A 21,951-nucleotide genomic window follows, 5' to 3' on the forward strand; every position below is an offset into this window, starting at 1 on the left:
AGCTACAGACCAAGAATCAATCCCGGCTTTCTTTAGCTGTTAATAAAACATTCCCACTTGGTTTTGGTAAGGGGGAACAAGGAATTCTTTAATATAAGCTCTTCCAGATCATTTGGGGAATGTGGAGGGGAGATAATTTTAGATTAGGAATATACCTAAGGAAAGTGTGCTTGTAGGAGAACAGATCCACACCAGGCTGGTTGCCCAGGTCAGTGTATCTCAGTGAGGTTTCTTAACAATAGTGACGTACCATTTGGTTTTGAGCCCTGAATGTGGTAGATGGGGTCTTAATATTTTGTGATTGCTGCTTTGGACTACCAAAAATAGATAGAAATGTAAAGAATACATAAACAGACTTCAGATGGTATTGGTACGTCAAAGGATTACATTTGGTCTCTCTTTTGTTGTAACTTAGTGCTTCCAAGGCTAGGCATGCTTTTTTAAATTTGTACAAAGATTTTTATAAATGTATTTCTCTGCGTTTGTCTCAGATTTCAAATTATTATTTTTAGGAAGAATGAGACAAAAACAGTTCACTGTTTTGTTTTTTATACTTCAGTTTCTAGTCTTCTTCCTTCAGTACACTCTTTTGTTTCCAACATACTTTGTTAGGCTCATTATGTTTCCTGTGGGAATTCTTCTTGTTATGCAAAGCAGCTAGTTCTTACTGGCTGTACAGAGCACCTGTATTGTGTAATAAATTGCCCCACTTAAGCAATCTTACAGCTTTCACGAAATGAACATTTTCTGCCTTTTTAAAATGAACATACATTTTGCGAACGAAAAGGCTGTCCTTTGGGGCACGCTGGAAAATCCTACATGAGTTACGCAGTTTACCTCAGACAAAGTGCCGCCACACCAATGACTTTACCAGGCGTGTTGCGCACATTTGTCAAATGGTTAATTTTCACCTCGATCATTGTAAAATTTTTTTTTCTCTAAATTGTACCACTTCAAGCATTTGATTCTGGTATTTCAGCACTTGGGCTCTAGGGTGTCTCTGCTTTCCCAATCTGGCCATTTTAGTTGCTGCTTGTTGTGGTTGTTTTTGAGCGGATGCAGCCTATTTAGCTCCGTTTGGACATCTTAGTTCTGCAGTGCGCTCTGTAGAGAAGGCGAGAAGGAAGCTTCTACTATTAGACCTGATGATGTTCTAAACCACGCAGCGCAGCAGCGGCTCCCGTCGCAGTTGGGATGCAGCATAATCACCCGAGCCGGGTCTCTAATCACCCGAGCGGGGTCTCTAGTCACCGAGTGGGGTCTCTAATCACCCGAGCCGGGTCTCTAACCACCCGAGCGGGGTCTCCCTGGATGCCCTGTGCCGCCTCTGGCCGGGCAGGCCCGAAGTGTCTTTCCATCTCCGTCAGAAGGCAGCGGAGAGGGTCCGATTCTCCCCAAAGCAGGGCAGCAGTGCCCTCTGGCGGGCTGCGAGCGGGGCTGTCGCTTTCCCCGGCTGCCGGGGGACCCCCGTGGGTGCCGGCCCCCATCCCGCTGCCCGCCGGCCCGGCCGCCCTGGGCTGGCGTTTGTAGGCAGGGAGGCGTCGTCTCTGCTCCCACAGCCACACCAGCTTTTCCTGGGAAAGCCCCCGCGGCTCTCGCCCCTCTTACGGACTCCTCGAGTTACCCCCACGGATCCGCCGAGCCGCTGAGATTCCGGCACTCGCCACCGCTCCCCGGCAGCGGTGCAGACGCGGAACACGCCAGGGTTTCGTTAGACCAAGAAACAAGCGTAGCAAATGCCAAGCTGAGCTCGCGAGAGTTGCTCTTCAGCGAAGCGCTGTTCAACTTCTATGTTATAGAATCATGGACTCATTTAGGTTGGAAAAGACCCTTAAGATCATCGAGTCCAACCGTAAACCTGACACTGCCAAGTCCACCACTGAACCGTGTCCCTGAGCACCACATCTACGCGTGTTTTAATTACCTCCAGGGATGGTGACTCCACCACTTCCCTGGACAGCCTGTTCCAGTGGTTGACAACCCTTTCCGTGAAGAAATTTTACCTAATATCCAATCTAAACCTCCCCTGGCATTATGTTATGTTACATTTTATGTTATGTTGCAATATGTTATGTTACATTATTCAACTTTAACCATAGTAACAGTATCCTGATGCTGAAGATCTCCCTCCCATCTCCTGACATACTCATTACAGAGCGTTGTTTGGTTTTTGTTTTTTTTTTTAACCTCTGCCTCCTCAGTTCCATTTAAATCCACGTGACTGCTTATTTCTGAGCCAACACAGAACAGTACAGAGACCGAGATTTCGTCTTCGTCCTGTGAAATACTTTATCACCAGGCAAATGGGCACAGCTTATTGCAATAGTCACAAGTTTCAGCACAGACATTCCAGTTTCTCATCAGGAAGAAAAAATTATTTGCGATGAAATGGGTGAATCACTGGAACAGGTAATTCAGAGAGGGTGCAGAACATCCATCCCTGGAGACTTTCAGCTCTCAGCTGGACGACATCCTGATCAACCTAACTTTGACATTAGCCCTGCTTTGAGTAGGAGGCTGGACTCCAGCTGATACCTTTTCCAACCTAAACCTTTCCATGATTCTAATATTCCTTCCTACTGATGTGTTACCGAAATGTTTGGCACTTCCCTCCTACCCCCACTTTGTATCTTCTCTGTGCTTTAAGGGGTGGTAGAAATTGCTTGCAAGCCAGGGATTGTGCCTAGAGAATCCCTGGGAGAGAAACTGCTAAGCAGTTTTGCCAGCTGAGAGCAGTCTCCAGCATAGTAGATGTCATATGGGGGAAAAAATAGGATACCTAGGTGCCAGTCACAGCTCAAAACACTTGCTTTATGGTGTAACTCTATAAAGCACTCTCTCTTTAGTTTATTCTGGAGATGCTAACAAGGAGCTTTGATCATGCTTTAACACTTGCTGCAGAAATTTTGGGGGAAAATGTCATGCCTTTTTTCTCCTTTTTTTAACATCAAGGGTAACAATTATTACAACAGTTTGGTTGTACTCAGCCTCATTCACAGCTTTATGACAAGGCTGTCTCTCAAACAAATTCTAGGCATGGTGTTAGAATCGTTCAGTGTGTTGTATATCATGCAAGAATCAAAATAGCCCACAACGGTCCCTCTACTGTAGAAAAATATGGAAAGCCTCATCATGCAGAATTCCTGCAGAAAGGTGGCCTGGACCACACTGAAGAGGTGTGCAACGTAAAAAACTTGGGACATTCAGTCTGGTGCCAGCTCCTGTGCAGTGTGGGCAGTTTTATTCCTGACATAAACAAGCACTCCTAAGTCACATAAAGGTCCTTTGATCTTGCCTGTGCACACAGTAACCCAGTACCAGGGCAAGCACCAGATCAGCACCTTCACTCTCTCCCTCGTGGCATCTACAACAGTCTTTGGGAGCCATTCTAACACCCAGAGATCATTACGTACAACAGTTTTTTGGGTGTGTTTCTTCCATCTGAACAAATGCTACTTCCATGTGTTCAGCAGAGACTATGAAGGGCTTAGCGTGCGGCCGCCCAGCCTGCCCCGCGCTGTCTGGGAACTGCCTCTGCGCTGGGAGGGCTCCCGGTCTCAGCACCTGTGGCCGCTGCTACACTCCAGAGCGTCGGGAGAGGGGACAGGGGTGCGGACCCCGCCAGCCAAAGACTTTCAGAAGCAGCATTGGGGTCACTGATGTCTTCGCACGCTGGATTACTTCTAGTTGTGAGGAAGAAGCTGCTAAGCTTAAAGCTTTTTAAAGCGGTATATATGACTATATATTTAAAGGTAGCCTTGCGTGTACAGTTCACTGTGCTAGAAAATTACAGAATATGCAGTCAGGGAGGGGGGCTGAGACCTAATTGCTTTATCCGTATCACTGCAAATACTTCATGAGTTACATGGTGCTCATAGAACCGTATCCCAAACTCTGCATTTTTACTATATTGTAAGACATTATTCCCTCTCCCATACACAATTTATTTTCAGTTGAATACCCCTCACTGTCATCACTGAAATATATCTGGAAAGCTTGTGCAAAGTTCACCCCAATCAAGATGAAAAACTATCCTCAGAGCAGTTTGTTTAGATCACTGAGATTTAATACTGGCCAGGTCTAAATGGCAAGAGTTAGCTGGTGCCAAGTAGACTAGCTTGACACTTTGTCATTGTGCAATTCCTTGCTCCAGGAAGCCATAAATGCCAATATTTTACCTGGGCTTAAAAGCATCTTGGCAAATTCATGGCAGAAAAATTCACCGACAGCTACAGAGTACAAAGATGCTGCCGCTTGTCAAGAAATGACAAGGCACTAGAAATGAGGAAAACACTCAGAGGAATATTAGCATTATATGTTTGCTCTTTTCTTCTGGCCTCCCTTAAGCTTATATTGTTGGCTATTGGAACCCAGAGCAGATGGTCATCTGACCTGGTCCAGTCTGCATTTTTAGTTTGTAAGGATGAAGGTCAGTGTATTGCTAAGAGAAACATTTAATAGCTGGGACAGCTGTTGGTACAGTCTTAGCATCATAATTAACAGGCTTTGCTACAAACTCTAAAATTCAAACATGTAACTGCATTGCTCTGGTAGCAGACAAACTGTAACCCAAGACAAACTGGTCCAAACTATCACTCGGGAAACAACCCCATGGATCCAGCCTTCTCTTCCACATCACTCGATTGATGAAGATGGTCCTCAGACTGGTCATAGGGACTAATTTCAAGGGGTCTGCAAATAGCAGTAGGGAAGAGCCAGTTTAACTTCATTAGGACTATATCAGGTATTAAAAGGGCATAGCCCTGCTGCAAATTTTTAGAAGCTTGACAATTCAAAAAGTGTAAAAGCTTTGCACTGCTTTTTTCTTGCAGTTAACAGCAGCTCCCCACCCACAAGTTCACAAATTGAACATCTCCCAGCTTTCTGCTCCTACAAGGGAGCAAACTCAAGTACAGTTGCCTATTCTGCAGATGTATTCAGGATCACCAGCTAAGCCACATTTTATTTACGGGCAGGGGCATTGCTGTGAAATAGGCCTCCAGGTGGTAAGAGAAGCACCACTTCCCTTGCTTTGTTTAACCCCCCCCCCATGAGCAATTGCACGTGCCATCTCTCTGATGGTATATCACAGTACCCATCCTTCACCTCACCTGGTGGCCATGCAGTAAGGTACCTGTGCTCCAAGAAAATGCTCCTTAAATCACATCCACGTAGTATTGCATGTCCAGAATGGAGAGAACCAGGCACAGCACAGGATCCACGGGCTTCCCGCAGGCAGGCAGCGGCACGGCAGCAGCCATCAGGCTGCGGGGGCTTATGAACATCCTGGGCACGCTAGCGTACTTCTCCTGGGAGAATTCATAGCAGTTACATTGACCTGACAAGCACAGTCTTGTTCTCACAGAAGCACTGAACCATGAAGTGCCTCACGAACACCCACTCGTGTATTTCTTCACAGACACTTCACTGTGAAAAAATAAATGCATGTTAACAACAGTGGATCTTGAGTATCTTGTAGGCAAAGGGTTCTTTGGTTTAGGATGCTGTTTAGCATGTAGGGAAAGTGTAATCTGTCAATACTAGTTACATGACGATCATTTCTGTCACCTCAGGCGTGACAAGTGTCGTAGATCGAGTACAAGTTTTACTCGCAGGTGAGCAACCATTGCTACTTGCACAAATACATGCAAGAAAATCACTAAGGAAATTGTAACCAGCAGTTCCAAAATTTTCACACGATGTCAAATTTGCCGCATAGTTTCACAAACCAGCTTTGTTTCTGTTGTCAGGGTTAGCTTACCAGAACTGTTGCTGGCTCTGTCAACACTCATAGCAAATGGGTTGGAATAGGACACTGGAGATGGAGACTTGGCATTTCAGGATTGCCTTATCTGCTAGGCTGTGGGTTATTCCAGGGCAGGTTGTCCTCAGGCTTCTCTGCTAGAGTTATTTTACTTCACATAAAAAACCTGAACCAGAAGTGACCAAGTTATTTTACTTCCTATCATATAAAATAGCTGAACCACTAAGTGAGCAAGCAAGCCTGGGGATGAGGGCACTCTCCAGGCAATAGGAAACATGAATTTCAATCCTTACCAGAAGGGATCATTCATTAAAAGCTTTATTTTTCTCTTTATTTTAGGAGCAATCAATTCAGTGCAGGCTGAATTGCGGTGTTTCTTCACTGGTTCAGGTCAAAGCCAAAGCAAAAAGAAAAGCTAGCTGTTCAGACCAGCTCTGCTGCCAGGTTTTCAGACCAAGCTGACCAAAATGGAATTTTCCAGGGTAGTGGTTCCTTTCCTGGGCAAGCTGGAGGTGATGATAGCACACTGGCTTCAGAATAAGATGACAGGCTTCAGGTAGGCTACTTTCCAAAACTTTTATGTCCCACATGTACCTGGCGTGCACCACATGCCCTATGCCAACACAATTTATTGCCACATGGAATGGCTGGTCAAGCACCACAGCTAGGTCCAACCATTCCCCTGGCACCGCGCTGCTACAAGACATTTCCTGGGGCAGCTTTGCAGTGTAGACAAGGGCAAAGTGGCACAGGGCCAAGGGGAGGTGTTTTGCTGACCTGTTTAATTTCGTAGCAGCCCACCCTCCACCGTAGCCCACGCCTCCCACATCTGCAACACAATCAGACAAGTAAAAAGCGATTGAAAAAGTTTCTTTACATAGTCTGTGAGGGAGTCAGAAAGACAAGGAGAAAGCATTTCCTTCGCTCTCATTGAAAAAGAGAATTGAAATCCACTGTCTTCACCTTACCTGCAGCATCTCTTGTTCGTGTCATGCCTAAACACTGTCCTGGTTCAGTCAGCAGAGAAAACCAGTACTAAGTCAAATATAGCTTAGGTCAAACTGGAGCACTGCATACTGGTTCTGTACTACAGATGAAGAAGACGGCAATCAATTACCATTTCACGCAAATCAGATGCAGACCTGAAGGTCTTGGGAGAAAGTTCATTTAGGTCTCATTTGGCCAAAACTGAGGCAGCTGCAATGTCAATAGTAAGTACATTTTTACTCTGAGCTCTATTTAATTAAGACAGATTATGGCATGCTATAGTATGCATATGCAGACCTCTATACATTTAACATTCCTTGTGATCCAAGGAGGCTCCTTCTTTCACATGATGTCAACCTAAAAGACAATTTCTCTTGAGTTTCTCCCTTCTAAATTTTCAATCATTGAGCAACAGCACTGGAAAGCAGAGGAGGAAGACGCTTACCCATCAATTAATTTCCTTTATTTCACAAGCTTTGAATTCAGAAATTGAACCACGACTAGTAGATCTTGATACGGTAGAGTAAGTAAAAATGCATGTGATTACAAAGGAAAAACTTTGTACAAAAAACTTTAAAAATCCGACGGCAACTTGGATTATCTGTAAGTACCAAAAATCTCATGCAGAAGGAGAGCACTACTGCCCAGGTGGAGAAATCCCTGCAGGGGTGGCAATGGCATTGGTATGTATAAATTATGGCTCTGTCTAAAATGGAAACAAGAAGGACACAGACTTGGAACGTACTGAGTGGGAACGGACAGGTGCTACAGAGACCATTTGTCATTACGTGTCCCAGTGATTTTCTGTGTCTGAGAGAAGTGCTTCTTGGGTTTATAATAAATTAAAGATGAAACAGAAGCTGCCTATACTACTCTACTCCATACTTTCAAGATGGCCATTTTCTTCCTTCATAAGTGTTTTTGGTGGTGTTTTTCAAATACGGACATTAATCTTGGCATTGTGTCTAGTCAATTGTTGGCAACATGTTCTAAAGGGACTCACTCACAGAATGCAACTTGCATAAATAACTCAGTAACATGCATTAACTACTCTAATACAGCGAAAGGGTGCAAAGGAACCATCATTCAGTTACGAGACGAAGCTAAAACCTGTAGTCACTAAAGGGGCAATGGAAGCACCATGCTTTAAGGTGACTATGGCATGAAAGCACAATTGTGAGGCAAGTAGTTCCAAGCAAACACACCACACTATTATCACCTCTTCCTATACAAAAAAAAGAAAGACATTTCGGTTTTTATTTCCATTAGTACCAAATAAAACTGTGGGTTCGATAACACAGATATTGAAGGGAACAGGCATTATTCCCACGATCCTTCTTCATCCTTGTGTTTCTGTCCATCATGGTCTTTCAGCCAAGACTGGTAATATTAGAGCGACCACCAGGAGGGGCCACAATGCGGTGCCCAGTACGGCGGGGGTTGTTGTCATCTATCTGAGCTCCTGCAACAACAGAAAATCAGGAAACAAAGCTATAAAAAGGAATAAACCATCGGCAGGGAGACTTTACCTGCCTAGTTCCAGCAATGCTTCCCTCACACCACCATCAGCTGGTTTCTCTCGAGCCTGGCCCCTGACTGAAGTGCTAAACAGACCTTCAAGGCACATTTCTGTGCCTAGCTCCAGTTGTCTTCTATGAGAGGTGTAGGATTAAATGTAGGATTAATCGGATGATTGATGCTCCCCCTACATGGGAATTGTTTTCCACTGACTTGAAGAAGAGCCCATGCAGGGATGACAGACTACAGACTGAGTTCCCTTAGTGAGATCAGACCCTGACAGAAAATATTACTGTTATAACTAAAAAAAAAAAACCAAACCATCTATGTGCAGAGTGGATTTTTCAAACCTGCCTCACTGCATTTTACAATGTTGAAAGGTTAAGCTTAAGGTGACAGCAAGCTTCCTGCCAGGCTAAATATTGTCTGATCACACTCAGCTTCCTAATGGCAATGTAAGACCACCATAAAAGCGTAGGATCATTTTAAATGCTGTCATAGTCTCTGGTTCTGCCTATTTTCATAAGAACAGAGTAATGTGCGTTTGTCTGATTCAGATCAAATTCGTACCACTAGATGCCTTGGTAGTACCCAGATCCAGGAGTGGACTGTGAAACCACAGCTTCAGATGCTTATGAAAATCCCACTCTACTGGTTTTTATTATTATTAGAGGTCAAATTTCTAAGCACTTTTTTTTGCTTTATATAGCTTTACATATCTGTATATGCTCACCATGGCCCCAGGTATACAGGCAAAAATATACTTCAACTCACTAGAAGGGTTTTTAAAATATTTGCTCTCTTTGGGCTTTCTTCCAGAAGTTTCATTTAGTTTCTAAAGACAGGATCTGTCAGGGAGGAAAACTCCACCATCGGCTGCCACAGGGGAGAAAAGCCAGTGACTTTCCTAAGATCATAAGGAGCCACTTACATACCAATTGGGCTGTAGACTTTTGAAGGATAAGGATTTGACACACTTGTAATTGTCTTCAGATGACAAGAATTACTTCCAACAACCCCAAAGGATGATTTTTCCAGCCTCTTTCTTATGTACCATGGAAAATGTTTTGGGCACCAAGAGCAAAGAGGACAAGAAATACTCTAATCTGCATATGAATTAGCTTCTGTACATGGTTTGCCAGCCATGGACAAGGACAGTTGAGGTTTCCATGTCTAGCAGTTTCTGGTGATGCAGCAAGAAAGAAATCTGAAACGTCTGAGCCACGCTGGTTGCACCAAGTCCCATCAGCTGTACGTACCACCAAGGGGCCTCAGTCACATCAACCAGAGAGCTCAGCTAACTGTAATGAGCCAGGTAAATAATATTAGAAGACTGCATGCAGAGAAAAATTTTAGACTGCAAACATTTTGAATATTCGGCAATTTATAAAATATTGCTAGGGAAAGAATGTATAAAAACATAATATATACATGCATATATACATACATATATGTAACATATGCATGTATGTGAGTATATATAATCCTTTCATATTTGATTAAAGAATTATAATTGTAATTTATCACCAATAATCCATACCGATTGCTTTAAAACATTTCTGATGAGTCAGGCTGACTTACCTGATAAGCTAAAATTGGATTGATGGAGGTTTCTGATTGGTGGGGGCTGGTTTTTGGCAGGGGAGGATTTAGTTGAGGGTGCAGGAGTTGCATATTTTGGCGTAGCTGGGATTTCATACACAGGCCCATCATACATTCCTCTGGAGACTCCTTGCAGTCCTCCCACCTAGACCAAGAGGAGAATAAAAATCCAGACACTGAATGCTCTGATAATGCTCCTTAATGATATCCTGTCTATATGTAGAGACCACTGAGCACAGAGCTATATTCTGCACTAGCTGAATTACAAACACATCTATAGTCTTATTAAAGCTACAGTCTGCTTTATATATAAAAGAAATTACGAAGCTTCCTCCCTCCATTTTTATATATATAAAAATTGTAAGAGAGAGATCCTTATTAGGCTTCCTTCACAGTCAATGGGGAGGAATGGGATTCAAAACAACAGGTCTGAGCTAAGGTGTTTATTTTAGGTAAGATCAGTCACAATCACCTCTTCTCTCCCCATTCAGAGGCTGTTCAGCAGGGTTGGTTCAGCTGCTTAATCCCACTTGGGCTGTTTCAAGACTGATACCCACTATACTGATTGCAGCAATTTCACTCCTACCTGTGTTTTCTCTGTTCCTCCCCTTCAGATATCTCATTATCTTTATTAGAACTCATTGAAAAGTGATGGCAATTTTAAAATAAAATTTCAGAATTTTCCACTTCTTGTCATCAACTAGAAAAGCAATTATACACTAGACTGTGGCATGGGACCCATCTTTCATTATTTGTCAACAGAGTATCTGTCATTTGAGCTCTGATTCCAGTTTGAGGTCTCTAGATTTTATCCCTGTACAGTTCCTATAAGGAATATGAGAAAAGACAATCAAAACAGCCTCATTGGCCCTAAAATCACAGGAATCTAGGAAATAATATTTTTTTTAAAAGAGTTCCAATTTTCAGGAAGAGCCTGAAGCCATTGAATCACAGAATCCAAAGCTCGTCAAAAAGATCAGAAATCTGTGGCTTACAAGATTATTATTTGAGAGCCATCTCCCCAATAGGTTAACAGTGAAATTAAAATACCGTAGAGGAAGGACACTATTCACAGGGGTTTGATCCAGCTCTTACAGAAATCAATGCATTTTCCTTGCTTTCAGTGACAGGGACATCATGCTCAGAAGAGCCACCATCTCGCAGGCTGAGCCAAAACTAATGCCCAGAAGAGAGCAGCTGCCAATCACAGCAACGAATCCATCTTCCAGGGAACCACAAAGGCAGGAATTGATACCACCATCCCTGCTCCAGGGATAAATTTATACTGCTATCCTGTGCCAGTTACAGCTTTGCAGCCCCTTGTTTGACATGTTTCTTCTAGACCGCTTTGTCGTGCACTGACATATTCATATGGTGGCTGATACCATTGGGTCTTTCTAAATATTTCCAATTGATAAAATTCAATAGTGGGAAAAGAAACACAGACATGAACCTGTTGTCCCTTCTCCTTAGCAGGCAGCAGAGGGAGCTGCAAGAGCAAAAATATCAGTCCCTTTCTTCGTCCTTTTGCAGACCTTTCCTAAGTATCAAAGGTCTTTCCCAAAATCCAGGCCTGCTTGCAAGACACAGGTTACTTAGCCCAGTTACTTTTGTGCCAAATCCTGGTATAAGACACCAGTCTCTGATACATGTTGTTTTCAGTATTTAAATGACATTGTCACTAATTTATATATAAATCCCATGTGCCAAACCCTTGAGAGGTGAGTGTGAAGAGAAGGCCCATGTCATCTAAGTGGATAATGTAAAAAAAAAGTGCAATACTGATTGGTATTTTGCAAAACTTTTGCAGGTGCATTTGATTTTTACAGTGCCTTTTCTTGTTAGAAGTGCAGGCCTTTTGTATCCCACAGCTTGACAGAATTTGTATAACAAATAATGAAAGATAAAAACTATCAACCTGCTTGTAGACTTGATTTCATCTGCCATCCTCACAGGCTATGATATATGCTTGGTTGAAGAAAATATGAGCTTTAGCCAATTTGTCTTGTTACCTGTCCTCACACAGTGACTTTCTTGCTCAGTGGCAAGAAGCAATTTCCAAATAACTCCAAACTAGTGCCAAACCAATTGGTTTTCAACAGAGGAGCACTGATATAATTCAAAACCAGAAGTGACCCAGTCTTAATCTTGGTCATTTCCCAAGCTTTATATTAAACACAAGAGAAAAGTTTTCTGAGCTGTGAATGCTGCTAATACTCAGATCAGCAAATGCACCAACAACAGTTCAGAGACGCCAAATATAATGATCTGGCTTACATGCTTTTCTTCTCTGCAGTGTAGCAGTTCAGTATGCAAAGCTCAGTAACAATTTAAAATTCTGTTTTTCTTCTGGCTAACCCTCCTCCCAAAGAAGCTTTATCTTTTTCCTGAATTATAACTAAAGGTAAATTCTACCACTATTCCACCTCCCTTCAAAAGCCTGCACAGCTGGACATAAGGCAATTATGCCCACCTGGCAATTATATGCTTTACCCACTGAAGCTCATGGTGTTAAGTTACATCAGTTCACACTTGCAGAGGAACCAGTTTTGTGGTTGTTTTTTGAACAAGTAATATATAGTCCGTCTGATATGGACTCATATTAGCACGATAATAATAAAAACCATGTGCTACTGTGGTTCCAAAAAGGTATGGCTAGAAAGAAGATTAAATAATATCTGACATTACCTTATTCCTGATTTTGATGCGCTGGTAAAGATATTCAGGGAAAGGTTTGCGAGGGATGAAGCGGCCCATTCCCTTATTTACGTGCAGATTTCCATCTTCAAACACAATCTTCCCTTGGCTTATGACCACGAGTGGGGCACCATGGCACTCCATTCCTTCAAAGATGTTGTACTCAACGGCCTGAGGATCAACCAACATATTCACTTCAAGTTCGGCACAAGATCTCTTTCACTTAGTAACTTATGATCTGTATTTGTAGTCATAGTTTTAGACAACTGCCATTAGGAGGTGTACAAAATTGTTTTGTCTGAAGGAAAGGCAATGCATTTTGATACGAAATGATTTTAAAGAATCTCTCTGATCTGACTTTCCTTGATGAGACTTTTCCTTTCCATTTCTCGCTTTCCATCAAGGCTTTCTTTCATTTGTTTTTGAGGACTTTCCATATTTATCCAGAGCCTCTAGAAGTACAATAGCCTTAATAATAAGGAAAATTGTGACTCAGCTGCCAGATACCCAGAGGACATAGTCCCACCATGGATGTGCTGTGACTATGTAAGGGAATTTCAAAGGGGCCAGCACACATGTTTCTGTCTGAAAAAGCCCAGAAAGGACCATGAAAGCCTGAATCTAAATGGGAGTGACTGTCAAAGGGTAGGTGATTATTACTTTCTTGAAAATACAGACAGATCCCAGGACAGAGAAATAGAAACTGAATCACCTAAGCTTACTTTTTAAGGGTTTCTAAAGGTTTTTGCCTTTTTAATATAAACCCCATTACTGGATTTCCAGTAAAACTTTTGGAAGAATTCCCCAATATAAAAGACTAAAGCACTGAACAATAAGAAAACTCTGAGGTAGACAACACATAAGATAAAACCTGCCACAGTCAAAATCAAAGTGACTGTGAGTCACTGGTACTCTGCACTAAGGGCAGACAAGCATGCGGCAAAGCTTTGGAATTAAATAGAAAATCCCAGCCATGAAGCTGATCAGAGCTGTATTATCAAAATATTTAATCATCTCTCATAGTTTAGAATATTGTTGATTTAATTGTGCAATTTATAATATCAGGTGTTTTTCAGGTAAGCAAAAACAAGTGAGCTGGTTTTAAATTTATCATCACAGCTCTACTAATGACAGCTGCGGAGCTGCTGATTCACACCTATTTACACATCTGCCACAGGCATGCAAAAAGTAGTGCAATGGTATAAGCAGAGAGAGAAGAAATCCCTCCTGATCTCAGTGCTTCCAATGCAAGATTTCAATACTTTCATCTCCTGAAACATTTACTCATTTCAGAACAGGAGTAGGCAGTTACCCACTCCTCTATATCCTGTGCATTTGCTGTTCACATGAATTAGCTCAACAGTTGAAAAGCAACAGTGACATTTCTTTTTTCTTTTCTCCTTACCGATTTATGACTTTTAGCTGTTATAGTCTTCACCTTATCAGGGTCCCAAATAACGACATCAGCATCCGATCCTACAGCAATCCGGCCTTTTCTTGGATACAGATTAAAGATTTTGGCAGCATTGGTGCTGGTGACAGCTACAAACTGGCTCTCATCCATCTTGCCTGTGGCCTAAAAACATGATTTGAGCAAAACACACTTATAAAATGGGGATTTACTGTTCAGAGTACTGAACGGTCAGGGAGATATTGGAAAGCATGTAGTTCAATGTTGCATGAAACAGATTTTACCAAGCAGGACTTCATAGAAGGCACATTACTTGGGAGTTTCAAATAAATTAAGGTATTGCTCCTGGTATCCCAAAGAACAGCCCATAAAACCTTAACGCAGATGATACCATCAAGTTGCTCAGTTATCTACAGTCCCTTTCTCTACACACTGATGCCTAAGTGTGTTTTGTTGCTAGTCCTAGTAATTTCCATTTAAATGTTTTAATGATTTTAAAACAGAGAAACTTATACAGGTATTATGAGATTAAATAAAAGATCAAGATTCAGGCTCTTTTAGAAATATTTCTTGCAACTTAAGTCCATTCTACTATTAGTATTACCAAACCTATACATCTAAGTAATACAACCCCAATTATAAAGTCCTTGCCTGGAGAAATGTCACCACCAATTGAACTTTTTATACAGTCAGTGATGGCTTAATAGCAGCCGTACACAACAGCTATTTGATTTCTCAGTAGAGTATTTTGGGGGTCTTCCCTGGCAATAAGCAAGAACAATATTCCAAGGAAGAACAGTGCCAAACTTTTTAGTATTAAATAAACACTTATTTCCTGCTTGGTAACACATGAGATTTGCAAAATCTAAGCTACTCAGTGGTGCAGGACTGAATGTTACCACCTGTAAATCCCATGTTGCAGCCCTTGCTGCAGCTCCTTCCCTTTGTGGGAGTAACAAAAGAGAAATATTACTGGCTGGCTGCATTTTGCTTGCTTCCCTGCTTTGCTCCTATATGGCAGGTATCTGAAGCTGCTTCTGTGCTTGGAATGTCAACAGCGGTCCCTGAAGAAAGTGGTTATTAAGCACAGTCTGGGAGAAGTGCTCATGAGAGCATTGTAAATACTACCACTTCCCAGTTTGCAATATGCATTCGAGCACAATGCAATGTAAGGTAATGAGTGTGTGTGTGTGAGTGTGTGTGCATGGGTGTGTATGTGAAGGCGGACAATGGAGGGACAATATCATTATATATTAGGATCCATGGAACCATCAAAAAATTGCTAACTTATACCAGCACCCCACCACAAAAATGCCAGTATGAATTACATGCAGCGTTCTCCTTCAAAGCATTTTATCGTCTAGCCTCAGGCTCGGCTGCCATCCATTTGTCATTTCTCAAAAATGACGAGACGCTTTCCAAATTCAAACAATCCATTCATCACATTTATATGGGGTCCACTTCAAAATCATTAAACTGCTCCAGATCCTACATCTCTGAGAAGCATCCGCTCCGACACAACCAGAAATTTGAGCTCTGGAGTCTGTGAAGCCTCAGGTCTAATAAAACACAATGGTGTTGCAGTGTCAAAAGTGAAACACAGCCCTGAGTTTATAGAAATGGAGAAGGTTTTTGAAATAAACAAGTCACCTCGTAGTAGACCTCTCTCAGGGAGTTCTCAGAAATATATTAGAAAGTCACTTAAGTACTGGCCAAGAGTCTCTTGGCTTTCATTATTCAGCCAACACTCAATTTCTTTTTAGTCCATAAAAGTAATTACTTACTACAGCCTTGTCCCAGACGACAGTCATTCTTTCCTCAATTCCGTTGACGCCTTCAGGAATCATAGTGAAGTTGTCCTTCCCAATGGCTTTCTGGGCAGTGCTATACGGGCAATGGCCACTTCCCGTCACCTGCAGGTCCCCACTGTGGAGGCAACGCAGAGAAGCTTTAGACCGCCCATCACCAAGGTTACCTTCGTCTCAGACTAGCTGGTGAATGGACCTTTCAAGCCTACGCACCAGAGGCATAGGCTGTACATCATGTCAGCAGCCTTTACATGTTGGCTACAGATCACTGGAGAGCGACAATGTAATTGGAGATCTCCGCTTTCCCCCAGGAGCACCCTGAACTCCCAGATTACAGCCCCCTCGGGTTTCAGGCTGCTTATCGACAGAGATCAGGCACAAGCCCACTAACCAGGACAAAGGATCGCTCTAGGATTAAGGAAATGATCGGAAGTTTGTATGAGATGTCTGCCACTCTCGAGATAAGTTAATTCACAACCATGTTGAAAAATAATGGCAGATTTTACAATGCAAAGTCACGAGCATCGAGCTTGTTTCCCTGCATTTCTCCCCTGCACATATATTTTTCTTGCAATACTTACACAAGTATTTCTTGTCTGACCTTTCAAAACAGAACCATGAAAATAAAAAAAGGAAGGAAAGTTTTTGATCAGGTAGTCTTCTAATTAAACAAAGAAAGGCATAGGGCAAGTCAAACACGTACTCTGCATTTATCTAACTTAAAGGTCTTACACAGAAAAAAGGCATGGAGTAAAATACAAAAATAGCTACCAAATAATAATGCTTTTCTTTGAGAAGTTGTTTTTTCAGCCTAGAGAAAATTTTTTTGCAGAGAGCAGAACTGGATCACAGCTGGTCTCGGGAATAAGGAGGAAGAACATAACCAATATGCAGAATCTTGCAAAAATAGAAAGATAAAAAAGAAGATAGGTTCTTCAATATCCACAGGAAACAGGTGATATTTTTAGGTCTTGATTAAGCTTACAGGAGTCAAGCATATTAAAACACACTATGATTTCTCTTCTGTCACTCCAGAAGGACGATGTCCCCAAGAGCCTGTCGTCCTTTTCTTTAACTGATTACGTAAGTTCCAGCTCTGAAACATCTGAATTATTCTGGTCCTCAAATTTAGATTCCAGCAAGCTAACAAATAGCCAAGTACAGAGGAGAAAAGTGTCACACATCAGTAATTCTAATGTAATTTTCTGGGCTGCCAGCCCTGATGATTGCTGACAGCCAGAGAAGAACTTTTGGCATCTTTTCTGCTTCTTCACCATGCTCACATCCATCCATCCATTTTTTAGCCGAAGCCAAACCCATGTATTTAATAGCGAAAAGGCAGCTATGTTTTAGCTATTCCTGATTATTAATGACTGCCTGCTGTTACTCCATAGGATTAAACCATCAGTTAAACATTCCTTTATTCTAACACAACAATAAAGTCAGAAGATTGCAATGCCATTTCTTCCTTTTTGTTGCTCTTCTGTCAGCTACGCTTCTTGTGGCTTACCCCCTTCTCTCTTCTCCGCACTCCAATGAATACCACCATGAAAACATGAATGCCACAGCCAGGCCCTGTATCACTGCCCACTCCCCTGAGGTTATGCTGTGTTTCTTACACCACGCTATTAATTCCTACACCTGAAAGATAAAAAGGAGTTGCTTTCTCTGAACTCCCATGTTCCCTCTCCTCTGACATCTAATGACATGCACGGCACTTCCCGGTCTACTCAGAAGAAGGTTTCTGAAGCTGAAGCATGTCGCTTGAGAGCTGCCCAACACCTCCTGGTTAACCACACGGGCGCTCCTACGGTCTAGATATACTCTACTGTCAAATGGGGGATGAGCATCAGATCAACTAAAAAACTGAGAAACAAGAAGGGATCACCACGGAAAACATCTCCAAAGGAGGGACTGGTGAGAATTAACAGTGGTCATATGTGTATCTTTAAATGCCACATCAATACCTCGTCATCTTATTCTTCACCGTAAACAAGGCTTTCATGGCAGGCTACACCTTCCATGAAGCACCAAGATCTCACATCTCTAGTTCAGAAGAGATGGCAGATCACAGTGGCAATAAGGCAGCAGTACACCACGGAAGGTGAAGGCTACCTCAGGTGCATGGCCCACAGGTGAAACAAGGACCAAATCTCATGAGGCAAATCCAATGTGGAAACCCCATGAGACACGCTGGATTTTTACGCATTCAGCTTTTCAGTGAAAAATCAACACTTTCTGTGGAAAAGAGCACAAGCTGTATGCTGCATGCTTGCAGAGGAAGAATGTTGTAAGGATTTTTTAATGAATGTAAAATATTGGTCTCCTAATGAACAGTGCAATAGAAAAGTGAAATACTGTCTTTACCATCATCCTTGCATAAAATTCCCCACAAATGCATAGCAGACTGATAAAATATACAGTTCTTTTTTTAGTTTCAAAGTATAGATTTAAAGTATTAAAACTGAAAGCAGGCTAAGCTGCTGTCATTTAAGATCTAGGACTTTAAGCCAGTAGAAAAAAAAAGCCGTTTTTACATGCGTGGAGGATAATGAAAACTTCTGTGCCTCCTCAGTTTGTCTTTCTGATGTTAGTGTTAAAAAAAGTCATTATTTGGATTCCAGTTCTAAAAATTCTCTTGCTATTTTGGCTAATCTGTTTTGACCCACATACTATTATTTTGGGACTCTCTTCTAGAACACATACAGCCATGTCTGATAGAGTAAAGAGCCAAAGACTTTGTTACACATCTACATGTGCTAAGAGCCTTACCCTCACACAATGAGCTTCACTCTTCACAGTGCTGATAGTAACGGATCAGACCAGAAAAATCATTTTTCTTCCTTGTCCTTATTTTAAGGAACAGAAAGCTCAATTATGGAAAATCATTTCTGCCATAAGACTGTCACAACAGAACAAATTCCTGCATATTCTTACCAGAACTGCATGTAACTCAGAGCTCAACTGTGCATTCATTAAGAGCGCCGCCCATGCAGCATCATTAGGGCAGCTGAGCTAAAACTTGAGTTTGGTGGACTGCACAGCCTGCCCCAGCGTGTGCGAGGAGAGATGGGTGCATACTGCAGCAGTGGCATTGATTGATAGCAGCTTCCCATGACCCGTACGTGCCCATCCACCTAAAGGGCAGCTCTGCCCAAGCCTGAATTACACACGCGGAGGCCTTGTATTACCAGGCACACTGGCACTGCCTGCCACACAGCCTGCCACTTAGTCATGTGGAAAACTAACCTCAGGGGGAAATGTTTCCTGAAGACCAATGGGTCACTTTTAGCGTTCAAATTCTCCTGCTCTGTCTAGAGCCCTGGAAACCCTAGAAAGGGGAGGCAGCGGGTGACATCAGTGCCACCACATGGCATTAAATAGCATTTTGAATGGTGAGTTGAGTTCCTCACTCCAGCACTAGCAATCTGTCCTGGTGGGAATTCAGCTGTGAATTTCCATACCATTTCAAAGCAGATGGTCTTTTGCTTAAGCTGAAGAAGACCCACAGTTGGCTACAGGCAGGAAATACTTTCAGGGATGAGTTTACGGTCTGGGCTGCTGGCAAGGCATTGCTGATGTCTTCTTTTCTATATGAGAAAGACACTTCTCCCTCTGCTGTCCACATTCCTTTCATCTCTCTAGGGATAACCCTCTCCCTGCCAACCTGAAGACAGTCAGCCCATACCCCTATCCTGTCAAGTGATGGTCTCCAGTCACTAGCCTGTCTCCACCTAAGTCCCTACAAAGTCTCCTTTGTAATCCACTCTGGCCTCTTTCTCCTGCCTGACAAACCTTCTCTAGATGTACCACTTATGTTTGCTGACTTCCAGCTTGAGGACCCTGGAACCTATAAAGACAACCTAAAAGTAAAAACAATGCTGCAAGAACTGAACACAAGTAAACTTGTATGATTTTGGTCCTTCCCAGATGAAGACATACCAAGTCAGAAGTTTGCAATACACAGGAGCTAAAACCACTGAATTCTGTTACAAACACTTTAAAGTTAGTTTAGGACAGCCTAATTATCAAAAGTGCTTACAGTCCTGCACCAGCTTTGGCAAAAATTGCACCAGGGAAGTTTTCTCCATTCCAGATATCTCTGCATTCAGGGACAACCCTGATTTCAGGAGCTGTGCTTGCCAGATATGACCAGGGGCTTAAACTGAGTCTATTCTCACAGATGGGGATCTATCCACCAGGCTGTTGCTTAATGCTGGACGGTGAGGATGCCATCCAATCGTATATTAGCAATTTGGCTGGAGAAAACAGAGAACTAGGGAGAAAACCAGTTTGAAGTCCTGGGCTAAAGACAATCTAGCTGTACAACTAAGAATCACTTGAAAAGCAGAAAGAAAAAGAATTAATTCCTGAATAACTAGCAGTTACCTCTCTAACATGCTAACCAGGAGCTAGAAAGTCCATGCCTGCTCACCTGACTGACTGCCTAAACACAGGGATATATCAGCATCCCTGGTTCTCCATGGTCCCTTCTCTCCTGTTTTCAGGTATGAGACTGGTCTACAGGAAACTGAGCGGATTCCTGGATGCTTCATCCCATGCGGCTTTTGCACTTGCCTGACCATCATCCTGTAAAAAAACGAAGGTCTTACCATGCTAAGAGCGAATTTAAGTGATCTGGAGTGGTAGGATCAGGGCTCAGAGGTGGCGAGGTCACAAAAGCTGCAGCCTTGGCCCAGTTTTTGCTCCAGTAATGTGTCCCATCTGTCCCCAAGCTGGCAGTGATCGGCTCTCCAAAAACAAGGGGACCTTGGGGAAAGCAAAGATATACAGGAATTGATTACAATCCACTCTCTCCTCAGCACGTTATACTGCTTACAGCATGCAGCCATGTATAATTTACGCATTGCTACGAGGCCAGTGTAGCTCCCAGAAAATTAAGCAGCCCTGGCTTTGTCTGTATGATAAAAAATTAATCAGGAGGCTCTCTGAGCTACACATGCTTTTGATCAGCATATTTGCAAAGCTCCCTTTCTAATCCAGAAGGAGACAGTTCAGATCTGGTTTTAATTTGTACTGGTTTAATCACAGCCATGTTCTCTACGTTGCTCTGCTTCAGAGTGTGTTTAAGTGGAGGATGGGCTCCAGCAGACAAATGCCTTTTTACTACTCCCAGGTTGGGCACAGCACCAGCAGATAGCAGCATATGGTCCTCACTCAGCACCATACTCCAAGTCTCCAAGAATACAAATATCAAGACGCTATTTTGCTCTTTGGCTTTTCCATATTGCTCACGCACTTTGTAGCACCAACCAGGAGAACAGTCCTGACTCACAAACGCAGCTTCGAAAGCAGCTGCCTCCAGGCTCACAAGTCCCTTTCGGGTGCTTTGTAACCTGGATCCCTCCACAGCCCCAGCAAGCAGTGTCGATCCGCAGATGTCCCCTGTGCACATCTGACGGTGTCAGCCTCCAGCAGCAAGGCCAGGAGTTATCTCTAACAGTAGGTTCACTGCCCAAACCACCCCTCAGAGAGTAATACCCTGAAATACCCCCAAAAGGCACAGAGGATGTGCTAGACCCTGATAGGAAGATAATATCTCCCTCCCACGAACAGAGATACTGCAGTCTAAGGGAAAAGTAAAAGGGAAGACAGGATAAAGAAGAGCTACAACACAATCTTCAAGGGGACAGTTTGTGGGGAGAGTTTCTCAACTGAAAAATGCAGAAGGATTTCCCTTCATCTTTCTCAGCTATAAATATTTAGGGTCTGCGATGGCGTTACCATTCTCCGATAACCTCTCCCTGTATCTTGTGATTTGGGTCAAGAGGTACAGGTTTTTCTACTGAGCTTCTATTCAACCAAAAAAACCCAAGTTTGGGGGAGAAAAGGAAGTCTCTTACCTTTCTTTCTGGCCAGGGCAATGATATCAGCCGCACTCTTGCTCATCACCTTGGTGATGTACACTGGGCAGTTTATTCGACTGGCAATGGTGATGGCACGGAAAACTGCTTCTGCTTCAAGCTGAGGAAAACAAGGAGGAAAAAGTTAACTGCAAAAGCAGACTGAAGAAAAAACGAACTGGAGGACTGACCCATGTTTCTCACTGTTTAGCAACAACTCTTCAGGGATTGGTTCTGCTATTTCCATAGAGAGAGATGCAGTGCTGGGAAAGAGGGCACTAACCCAACCTCAGACACTTT

The 21,951-nt window shown here is 42.8% G+C and overlaps 1 protein-coding gene across 2 annotated transcripts in view; it reads right to left on the bottom strand.

The window, feature by feature from the left end:
* Window positions 1–7,198: 7,198 nt before the first annotated feature.
* Window positions 7,199–21,951, bottom strand: part of CRMP1 (collapsin response mediator protein 1) — a 51,045-nt gene continuing 36,292 nt past the window's right edge. For both annotated transcript variants that reach the window (XM_010583464.1, XM_010583465.1), the window contains 7 exons: window positions 21,652–21,772; window positions 20,401–20,557; window positions 15,764–15,905; window positions 13,974–14,144; window positions 12,560–12,739; window positions 9,851–10,016; window positions 7,199–8,213 (listed from right to left, as the gene is read on the bottom strand). In XM_010583464.1, the coding sequence (XP_010581766.1) occupies window positions 8,122–8,213; window positions 9,851–10,016; window positions 12,560–12,739; window positions 13,974–14,144; window positions 15,764–15,905; window positions 20,401–20,557; window positions 21,652–21,772 (1,029 nt within the window). In that variant the 3' untranslated portion in view covers window positions 7,199–8,121. The remainder of the gene's footprint in view (window positions 8,214–9,850; window positions 10,017–12,559; window positions 12,740–13,973; window positions 14,145–15,763; window positions 15,906–20,400; window positions 20,558–21,651; window positions 21,773–21,951) is intronic.

Source organism: Haliaeetus leucocephalus, unplaced genomic scaffold (genome assembly GCF_000737465.1).
Source record: "Haliaeetus leucocephalus isolate CR32 unplaced genomic scaffold, Haliaeetus_leucocephalus-4.0 Scaffold906, whole genome shotgun sequence".
Lineage (NCBI taxonomy): Eukaryota > Metazoa > Chordata > Aves > Accipitriformes > Accipitridae > Haliaeetus > Haliaeetus leucocephalus.